Raw genomic sequence first — 11,395 nt, 5'->3', positions numbered from 1 at the left:
CGAAGGAGTTGTGATGTCTTGGATTATCTACCAATGAGAATTCTTTCGAGAATCGATTAAAAGGTATGAAGAATCACAAACCGAGAGCATCAAATCATCTTATCATTTATATTTATGGTTTATATGCTTTGATTTATAAGAATAAGAGAATAGATCTAGTAAGTGTTTAGATTTTAAGAGTTTGCAAACTCAAAATCTAATCTAAACCAATGTGCTTTGTTCTCTATTGTTTTTATAAAGTTGGAATCTAATTCTTTTGTTTAAAACAATTAATTAAAGCTCTTTTTTTGTTGTAAATAATGAAGATATAATTTCCGTCATAAGAAATCAATTAATTTTAATTCTTATTATAAAAATGAAGTTGGGTTATGAATAACTAATTGAGCATCGATTTGAATAAAAAAATCTAAGTTTTGTATCTTATTTGAGTGATATTTGTCCAAAAAAATATTGGAAACTTGTTCTTGTTCATACCTGTCATGACCTGTTTCCAAGGGCTGGACCGGCACTAGGACTTGGGTGGGCTTAAGGCCTCCTAGGCTCGTAGTAAGCATATATTCTAATCATAGTCATGGCTTTAGGCCCGTTAATTATATTTCACAAACGTAACAAAATGCGATTCATATAATTAATATATATACCCATATTATTCATTACAACCCATTTGGAATACAATTGCGGAACTCCATAATTTACGGTCTTTTTCATTTATATGCTTATTACAACTTTTAATAATTTTTTTTACATTTGTATTTTGACTCCATTGGTTCTCTAGGGTTCTTCATCCCACCTATCACACAAATGCATGAATAAATCAATCTAGTCCTTCGACTACTTATATGATCATGCAATTTATCACACAAATGACAAAACAATAGCAATCACAAAATATTAACACTTTCACATAATCACATCACGTGGAAATTGGTCAGTAGCGTCACCAAACCCCCGATGAGCCATCCTCACACATGGCCCACCCTCTCATCACGTGTGCACCAGGGAGCCGATCCCCCATACATGGCCAACCGGTCTCAACCTCGCTTGACCAGCCTTCTCATTTCATTTTTTTTATACTCTCTTTCCTTTCCACACCAACAGGAGGCCACCCTGTGGTTTTTCATATCATATATCATCAGATGCATACTAGAGCGCTGATCTTCCCATACATGGCTGACAGTATCATCGACTGCCCTCACAAATCCAACGGTGACCCACTTCATCCCAACTCCACACAAGCAAAGCAAACATGAAGCACATCACAACTAGTAAAATCATTTCCAATAGCAACAAATAATGCAACATAACATAACAATTTAATGAGTAATGCATGTCTAGAATTTAGCTATGTATGCATGGATGCAAATGCAGGTGGATGATGCAAATTATCTAACACTACTCACTAGTCGTGCAAGGTGGCCGAAAAATCAAACCTTCACCAAAATTAATAAACAATACATCATTTTATTCATTTCAACGAGATGATCACTAATACGTGATCAAATCAAGGTGGGTGCGAACTATTTGGTCGGAAATTGGCCAGAAAGGTTCGGTGGTACCCATTTTGTGTTTTCTAATTTCGGCTACGTCAGTCGGCGGGAAGGCCATCAAATGAAAGAGGAAGAAGAGAGGAGTTGATCGACACCTGCCTCAAAGCCTCAAGTCGCCAGAAATGGCGTGAAATTGCCGGGGAAGTTGCTGCGGCGATGCCGACCATTTCGGTTGAGATTTCTCTCAATACGGGCTCAAATCACCCAAACCAAGGCTTGAATCAAACGCCTTGCAATAAATAGATGATTTTAGAGCCCTCACTCACCGGATACAATAGTAGTTTGGCGGGAAAACGTGAAGAAAGGGGAGGGGGGCTGTTGAGAGAGAGAGAGAGAGAGAGAGAGAGAGAGAGAGAGAGAGAGACGCTGAGTCTCTCTTTTTTTTTTCTTTTTCTTTTTCTAGAATTTTCTAATTGGTTGATGGGGTTTGGGTCGATTCGAGTTTTGTTTGGTTCAAATCATGGTTTTAGCTTGGTTTTTCAATTAATTTATGGATTTTTCAAAGGATTTTGTTTAATTTAGGATTTGGTTTAGCAAATATAAAATATATTTACGATAAATTTGTTAAATAAATTCACAATACATTGGCATTATTATTATAAATATAATAATGCCCTATAATATAATTGGCTAAAATTTATATTTAAATTTTTAAATGAAAATTTTTGAAAATAATTTTCTAGGTCGTTTCAATACAAGATATTAACTGGTACGTAACATTCTTACGTGCCTGTTATAACTCTTTACGCACCACTTGTAGACTCACACCTAGAGGCGGTATACCAATTAATGATTTTGATTGTCTTTATGATTTAAGTTTCTTTTTCTATGTTCCGTTATATTACATTTATTTATTCATTTTAATCCTAACTTTCTAATTTTATTTTGTATTTTTAATAATTAATGTTATTTTATTTGATTTTAAATGGATTTTTTTTTATATGTGATAATTTTAATTTAACTTACATTAATTGTTTACTTGCATCATTATTTAAATTATTATTGCTTTTGTTTTATTTTTATAAATATACTGGATTTAAGTAGCTAGCACTTTATTATTTAGTTAGTTATTATATGCTAATTGAAAGCTTCATAGATTCGAATACGTTTTAAGAAAACGTCATCAATCATTTAGCACAATCTCGATCCTGTCGGTGTTTGGTTTTTGGTGAATCCCATGTCATAATATCGGAACAAAATAAAAGACCAAGAAAACAATGGTTTGCCCATTCACCGAATGGCAAATTCCTCTTCACTGAAGAACCGTTACACATTAACGACTTTATTGTTCATTGTCTTGTTCCTCTTAACCATTTTCCTCTTCAGCAAACGCGCTCTCGAGCCTTCTCTTTCACTTTACAGAGATTTCTTTCCACAAACTGCTCTTCAACTTTCCATACCGAATTCCACTGAAGAATCACTGACCCGCGAAGCAATACCTCCAATTTCTGTCGGAGAAGAGAATGAAATCCCTATTTCTGATTCTGAGCTCATTGGCGCAACCACCCTCCAGCCAATATCTCCAGTTTTTCCAAATACAACGATAGAGACAACAGCTTTTCCAAATACAGCGATAGAGACAACAGTTATTCCAAATACAACGATAGAGACAACTAATGTCAAGGAGATTTCTAGCGAAATAAGAGAAGACCCAGTTTCTTATTCTGCTCTTGGTAATAATAGCGCTATTCAAAATGGCAAAAACTTAACGACAGAGTCAACTAAGAGCGGTGAGATCTCTCGTGAAGACAAGGAAGATCCGGCTTCTGATTCTGCTTCGGATAACAATGCGGCAATTCAAACTGGTAAAAATTGTGATCTGTACATGGGAACTTGGGTGAAAGATCAGGAATACCCAATTTATAAACCGGGTCAATGTCCTTATGTTGATGAGGCCTTTGATTGCGAAATCAATGGAAGGAGAGATTCTGATTATCTCAGCTGGCGATGGAAGCCTGACGGTTGTGATCTTCCTAGGTATGTACATTATTCATGAATGTTTAATCTTTAATATTGCTTTCGTTGCTTGATGTAAATTTGAGACAAATTATTAATTATTTGATTCTTCATGATAGATAATATATTTAATAACAAGAGAGAGTATAAATGTATGATTCTATTCCATAACATGGAACTTGGATGTATACAACTTAAACATCAACAATTGAGGAACAAAATGGTGACAGAGGGCTGTCTTTTGTATATCCTTGTTGTAGTGGAGAGAGAGAGGAAGAGAGCGCCCACCAAGCGCTCATGCCTTCATACTAAAACCAAATACTCTTAGTTCTTTTATCAGAGCTCAAGAAATTAACTAGGTTGCTAAAGTAGTTAGGGTGTCTGAAATGAAGGATCTCATCACAATTGGTAATCCAAAATATGGGAATTCTTATTAAACACTGAATAAGAAGCAAAAGATTAACTACACAAGAAAATTTCCCTCAAAATTTTCCTAGTAATAATAAATTTTTCTTTTCCTATATCAAATTATTTTCAAATTTCTTTTTCCTTGTTTCCATCAATTTCGAACCTAGAATTTCATTTCCAAAGAAGTGTTAGCTAGGTGCTTTCAAAATCTCTCTATATATATTCTTGTAATTCCTTCAGTAGAAAGAAATGGTATTAATTCCACAAAAATTTCAAAAGCTTTTAGCTCTCTAAGATTACGCATGGCTTAGATGTGATGTTGACAATACTTTGGATGTGGCACAAGGAATTCTAAGGAAACTTTTAGAATATTTTAACTTCCTTTGCTTTTATAAGAAACTTTTGAATTCCATATCTTATTTTATTTCTTCAGATTTTCATGGAAGATAGAATAATATGCTTCAAATTGTTGTCAGATCTACAACTGTAAAATTAACATAAGCTGTCAAGTCTGACTTGCCTCTTCTTTTTTTTATTTCCAACCATACCATCGACAACTCCTAAACCCTGAAAATTATTGTTTTATTTATAGCTCTTGAAACCATACAAACCCTTTCAAATAAACTTTTGAGATACTTATTGTATCAGCTTATGACTTTCTTACTCAACATTGCCCAACTATCCTATAACAGAATTATTAGACAATTGAATAGTGTTTGGAAACTGCTAATTCTGGTTTTCTCTATATCACTTTTGATAATAGTCCTCTTATAACTTCTATCCCTTCATCTTAGTTGCCTCGGTCATTTTGTATAGAATGTCACCATCCTTTTTACAATAATATCTGTCTAGCCATTTTTTCTTATTAATAAACTTCGTATCAAACACCATAGCATTATTCTTAGTTCTGAATTCAACTTCCACCTTTCTTGTCAAGAAGAAAACTCTGTTGCTTTCTTGAGTTTACCTAGGTTACCATTAGGATGATAGGAGTATTCAAAAGTACAAGTACTTTCTGTGACTGATATTGCTCTTTACTCTAGCTTGTAATGGGGAGTTGAAACCTGAAAGTGATATTGTTCTTTTGAGGTAGTAGCTTGGTGGTATTATGCTGTTAATCTGATAAGTTTGTATAGTGGAGTTCAATTATCAATTTTCTACCCTCTTTCTTCTCTTAATTACTCTCTTAAGCACCAACTTGTTTGAAGTGATCATTATTTCTTGGAAGTTTATGATTCTAGAATTCCTGATAAAAGTGAAAGTTTCATGAATTTAGATCTTGCTGATAGGAAATTCTATAATTTTGGGAATCCTGATAAAAGTCAAATCTTGCTGTCACCATATTCCCTTGTCTTGATTCTTATTTATTTTTTCTTTATGAGATCGGATAGGAACATTTGTTCGTTGTAAAGCTCTAGTTCCAAATATAAAGTTCAATGTCTCGATGTAGATGTCATGTGCTTCAGGCTCCGTTTATTTCCGTAAAATAATTTGTAGGAAAATATTTTTCACAATTTTCCATTGTTTGGGGGCATTCAGTAAAATAAGTCAACGGAAAATATTTTCCTGGTCAAAGGAAAATTAAATCATTTTTAAGGAAAATGACTTCTCATTTTCATGCAAGGAAAACATTATCTGGACATTGATAAATTTTTTATAATCTTATAAACGCATATTTTTTTAATTTATTAATTATTGGTATCTGCTACCACTGGACACCTTTCACCGTCAACTACCACCACCAGCGACTGGTCACTGTCAGCCACCGGTTACCGGCGACTTTCATAATTTACTATTTTTTTGCATTTTTCTCATATTTAACAATAAAATTTTTAAAATATGAAATTTCTATTATTATTATTAATATTTTTATGTTCTTATGAATTAAAGATTTTAATATTTTTTGACTAATTTTAGTGTTTTTGGGAAGGATTCTTTAACTTTAATTTTCTTATTGTTCTAAATATAATATTTTTGGTAAGTATATAACTCCATTGGCTTTTGAATATCCCTTTCTAGTTTTGCTATAAGTTTCGAACCAATTCACCAATACCTGAGCTCTTGGAAGATGTGAAATGGAAAGGAGTATTTAACTAGATGCATAAACACATTTAAGGTTATTAAGACTGAAATTGCACTAATATAGGAAGATTTAGCTCATTGAAGCTGTAGCAGATAAGTGTTACTAGAGTATATCACAGAATATCAGTTAAGTTGAAGGGGGAAGTTCTCTAGGGTTGTGATTTGGCCATGTATGATGTTTGATGAGCATTGACCTGTGAAGAAACAACATGCACTCAAAATCAACATGATAGGAATGAGGAGGTTAAGATGAATGTTTGAAAAGATACAAGGATGGGTTATATAGGAATTTACATCAGTAGAAATGTGGAATTGACGCCTATTGAAAAAAAGTAGAGAAAAGGAAGATTGAGATGGTTTGAATATGTTTATTATAGACTGAAAATTGCACTAATATAGGAAGATTTAGTTCATTGAAGTTGGAGGATATAAGAAAGGAAAGACAAACCTTAGATGATGTTGATGGAAATAGTGAAAATGTACTTCGCAACTAGATCTTTTGAAAATATAGTCCTAAACTAGATGCAATGCAAGAAGAATGGATCATGAGAAATTAGAGAAGGTTTTAAGCTTTTGCTTGATTGTTCCCTCAAGCATATTAGGTTTAAATAGAATCAAAACAATTACAAATATGGTAAGTCAACTACTAATTGCAAACCCTAATGATATCTAGAATAATTACAAGATATTCTAACAGATCCATATAAATTGCCTTACTAGTTTTAGATTCAAACTTGTTTCAGTTAGATTTAATTTGTTCTCTCTTCTAATGACAGTTTGCAATGTAGAGGTTCATATATATCGACTTCAATAACAGTACTTAAAAGATTTCTAATCCTTCTTCCATGCTCTTTGAGGTCATCAGAATCTCTAAGGTTAATGAGATAACCACTGATCACTGTGTGTAAAATTGTTTTAATTGTATCCTATTTTTCTGCTTTGAAAAAAAAAATTATATCAAGGTAATTGTTAATTCATTTTTAGACAAAATATTGGACTTTGTCTCCCATTTATCATGTGACGTGCACATTTATTATTTCTCATTAATCTTGGTTTTCGTTTTACCATCATGCAAAAGATTAGAATTCAGAATTTTCAAAAGTTACTGTTGTCCATTATGCAACCAAGAAGGAGAGAGAGGAAAGAGAGGGAGGGGGTATGAATTTTTTATTTTAAAAATTTGGAGAAGATAAAATAAATTTGAGAAAAATAAAAATTAAGAATGGAGGAAGAACAAGAAAGATGCACAATCAATATATGGAGGTTCAGCTTCTCCGAGCCTATGTCCTCTCCTCGAGGCTCTCCTTGAGAGTTCTAATCCACTAACTCAATCTTCTTTAGGTGAAGATTAAACCATATAGCCACAAGTGCAAACCCTTGCAATTAACAATCCAGCCATATGGAGATAATTACAACAATTGGATACTCTCACTTTCAACCCAATGGTGTTTTCCATACTTTAAAATTAAACAATTTACTTGGCTTAATATCTAGAGAGAGAGAGAGAATGTAAGAGTGGTTTAAACTCACAAATTCACAATAGAACACTTTTGTAATAAACTTTCTTCTTGTTCTAAGCCATATCTACACTTATATATAGCCTAAAATCGAAAATGACCATTGGCAAGGCTCCAATTCAAATTGTAGCTCTTTGACATACAGACTAGCCTGTTATACTGTGCCAGAGAAACGAGGTTCAGCAGCCAAGCCTCAACTTTCAGGAGGATCTCTGTCAGCGAAAATAAAGCCTCTTGGAAAGCAACTTTTGGTGGCTGAAAGTCCCTGAGTGTTCTTACTGCCATGTAGTTGAACCTGCTTCAATTGCCAAACGCCTGTGCCCCTATAATCTCTGTCTTTTTGCCCCCAGCAACCAAACTTAACAGGGCAACAGACTGTTTGAACTTCAATACATCATAAGTTTAGCTATAATTCTCAAATTTTCAAATCGTTTGATCCATTGGAAACTAAATAACTTTTCAATGACATAAAATACTCAAAATAACTTCTTCCAAAAATGCCTGAATGTTCATTTCAAATCGCAATAAAGTACAATTACTTAAAAAAACCTTTGTCAAAAGCCTTTCAAATGTTAAATTCTAGTTTAATAAGTTCCCATTTGAATGAAAATTGACTCTAAATCATTTTCAATGTGTAAAATTAAAGAAAAACAAGATTAGTGAATTAAAGACAAACTATTTCCCTAGGGTTGAGCCAATTCAAAATTAATTGTGATAGTCCTTAAACTATATGTTACAAAATAGAAAACTTTTATTGTGGAGCAAATAAGCCTGAGTTGTATTGATTAGGCATGATTAAATTGAAATATGCTGCTATGGAAACATAATGTTGTTTAGTAGTTGTTTACTTTTTTCCTATTCTTTTAATGAACATTTAAATTTTTTATGTTGTCTATTATGAAATAAAATTACAACTAAAAAACTTGCATGCATATGTAAATGCACTATTTATCATATGAATTTTAATAAAGGCTACCCTGGTTTAATTTACATAACAAATTTAGCAAGAATACAATTGTTTTCTGCATTCACTTTTCACTTGTAGGTTTAATGCAACAGACTTCTTGACAAGATTGAGAGGTAAGAGGCTGATGCTGGTTGGAGACTCCATGAACCGAAATCAATTTGAATCAATTCTGTGCATGCTCCGAGAAGGCCTTCATGATAAGAACAGAATGCGTGAAATCCACGGCCACAAAATAACAAAGGGAAGAGGTTACTATGTCTTCAAATTTATGGTAATTGCAGACTTTACAACATGGTATTTGAGGATGTTATTGGCTGCACATAGTTGCTATTTTTTTTTTTTTGGTACAAATGCAGAGGATATTCTTGGGCCAGCTTGCATATAGGTGCTATGGTACATTGGTTTTATAAGAAACTTTTTTTTCTTTTTGTAAGAACTTTTCATTGGACAACAATCAGCCATGTAGATATACTCATTCTGCTGCATCACCAGTAAAAGTTCCTTTTTCATTTTCTCTTTCAAAAATAACTTACAATACAAGCAACTGAGATTAGCTCGGCTATACATATAATAAGCCACAACACCATCTGCCATGGCTCCTGGTCATTTTCTCAGTTCTTCGTAAAAGAAAATCTTGAAAGGCTTTACTAGTGCACTAGGTAATACCTAAGAGAGTGATATATTTCTCTTTTCCTGGTTGTGGACAATCTATAGAATAAATCATGATAATTTTACTCTCACTCTTATCTCTCTGTTCATTTATATGGTCTAATAAATGTCAGTTACTGAATATATGTTTGGCAGGATTATAACTGTACGGTGGAGTTTGTAAGGTCACATTTCCTTGTAAGGGAAGGGGTTCGAATAAATGAACAAAGAAACTCAAACCCAACTTTGTCCATTGATCGAATTGATAAGACATCAGGCCGCTGGAAGCGAGCAGACATTCTTGTTTTCAATACAGGGCACTGGTGGACTCATGGAAAAACTGCACGTGGGTATGTCTACAATCTTGTTTATAATTTGAACATTATTTTGTGTCAGTTTATTCACCAAAAGATGTTATGTTTTTCCTGCATTTCTATTTTGAGATCACTTGCCTGTCTTTTGATATTGATGGTAGCAAGACTGAGCTTGGTAATTGACGTGAAACCAATTTGTTTCATCTATTCAACACAAGAATGTTCATACTCTTTTGATGACAATTCTAGACTTGATAGCTGCAGAAGAGACTGAGCTTAGGATCCTTACTGATCCCAATATATCATAATTTCTTGATGTCTTGTTTGCTTCTATCCACATATATGAGCCTTCTAGAAAAATAGTTACAAACTGCTATGTAATGCAGGAAAAATTACTATAAAGAAGGTGATTATCTCTATCCTCAGTTTGATGCAGTTGAGGCTTACAGAAGGGCTCTGAGAACCTGGGGAAAGTGGATTGACGAGAATGTGAATCCTGCGAAGCAGTTGATCTTTTATCGTGGATATTCATCAGCTCATTTCAGGTACATCTGTCTTAAATTTTCTTCCTTCTGAAATACTATACCTACTTTTTGACAGAAAAAACTGGGTGGAAAGTGGAAAAATAAAAAGAGGAGAAATGGAAATCATCTCTGTTGTTTCTCTTTCTGCACTGCTCAGATGCTGTCTATTGAAACATTTTGTTTTCTAAAGTTTTCTAATTCCTTTCAAAATTCTCCGTGTGTTGAATTGCAATGAACAGAGGTGGGGATTGGGACTCAGGAGGGACGTGTAATGGGGAAACTGAACCGGTATTGAATGGGACAATTCTGAATAACTATCCTTTGAAAATGAAGATAGTGGAGGAGGTAATCCGAGAAATGCAAATCCCAGTGAAACTATTAAATGTGACAAGGTTGACCAATTTTAGGAAGGATGGACATCCATCTGTCTATGGCAAGAATGTCACAGCGGGGAAAAAGGTTTCCACAAGGAGGCAAGACTGCAGCCATTGGTGTCTTCCGGGGGTACCTGATGCATGGAATGAGCTGATATATGCGAATCTGGTTTTTGGACAAACAGTTTCCAAGATTTAAGAAGAGAAATACTATTCTTTTTTCTTAAAAAAAAAAATATTTTTAACAGGATGATGTATACTAGTGATTTTCTCATGTAATTGACTGATGGTTTTGCAAATCATCTTTTGACAATGATCGTGGTTGGATGATGCATATGCTTGTAATTTGTTAGGATCATGTCAAAGCGACCCAAATCTAGAATTATGGAACTGTTTGTTTAGTGAGCAAAGCTAAGAAAAAAGGGTAAAACTACAAAAAGCTAAGAAAAAAAGGGATAAAATTATAAAAATACTATTAACTTTGCGATTTATTGTAAAATTACTTTATTTTGATCTTCGTATCCTAGGTACATGAGTTTGCAAACTTAAATATATTGTCGCTCCATTTTGAAAATACCTAGATTTTGATACAATATTATAAAAGTGAGACTCATTGGTTATCCTTGGGTTTAAGGGATAACCTTGGGTTTAAGGGTGGCCACGGTTCCGAAACCGGCGGTTCCGGTTCCAGAAAAACTGAAATCAAAATCGAACCGAAAAGGTCCGGTTTCGGTTCCGGTTCCGGTTCCAGTTCCGGTTCCGGTTCGGTGACAAAACCGACGGTTCCGATCGGTTTTTCGGCGAATCACATAATTTTAAATTTTGAAAACCGGTTTAAAAAACAATTATTTGAACATAAAAAATTAAAAAATACACCTAAAAAATTAAAAAATACTTCAATTAAATTTATTTTTTTAAAGACTTGAACATAATTATTTTTTTAAAAAAAAATTTTCAACTGAATTTATTTTTTGTTTAAAAAAGTTTGAACAAAATTTAAAAAAAAAAAAAAAAACTGGTCTGACAGTTTATAATGGCTAGAACCGCCGGTTCGAACC

General features: G+C 33.5%; 1 protein-coding gene across 1 annotated transcript; it reads left to right on the top strand.

Annotated features, from left to right (window-relative positions):
- The first annotated feature begins 2,687 nt into the window (after positions 1-2,687).
- TBL5 (TRICHOME BIREFRINGENCE-LIKE 5) lies at positions 2,688-10,650 on the top strand. The gene is made up of 5 exons (XM_012219238.4): positions 2,688-3,524; positions 8,556-8,748; positions 9,282-9,475; positions 9,826-9,984; positions 10,203-10,650. Exons 1-5 carry the CDS (start codon positions 2,785-2,787, stop codon positions 10,534-10,536), a joined length of 1,620 nt encoding a protein of 539 aa, XP_012074628.1. The 5' UTR covers positions 2,688-2,784; the 3' UTR covers positions 10,537-10,650.
- The last annotated feature ends 745 nt before the right edge of the window (positions 10,651-11,395 follow it).

The sequence above is a fragment of the Jatropha curcas genome, chromosome 8, assembly GCF_041381405.1.
Source record: "Jatropha curcas cultivar XTBG-Jc1 chromosome 8, XTBG_Jcur_1.0, whole genome shotgun sequence".
NCBI lineage: Eukaryota > Viridiplantae > Streptophyta > Magnoliopsida > Malpighiales > Euphorbiaceae > Jatropha > Jatropha curcas.
Note: the sequence above shows the minus strand (reverse complement) of the source record. Positions and strands in the feature narration are given on the sequence as shown.

Coding starts and splice junctions, on each gene's coding strand:
- TBL5 (XM_012219238.4), top strand. CDS start 2,785: ATGGCAAATTCCTCTTCACTGAAGAACCGTTACACATTAACGACTTTA. Junction 3,525..8,555: donor GACGGTTGTGATCTTCCTAG/GTATGTACATTA, acceptor TTTCACTTGTAG/GTTTAATGCAACAGACTTCT. Junction 8,749..9,281: donor ACTATGTCTTCAAATTTATG/GTAATTGCAGAC, acceptor TATGTTTGGCAG/GATTATAACTGTACGGTGGA.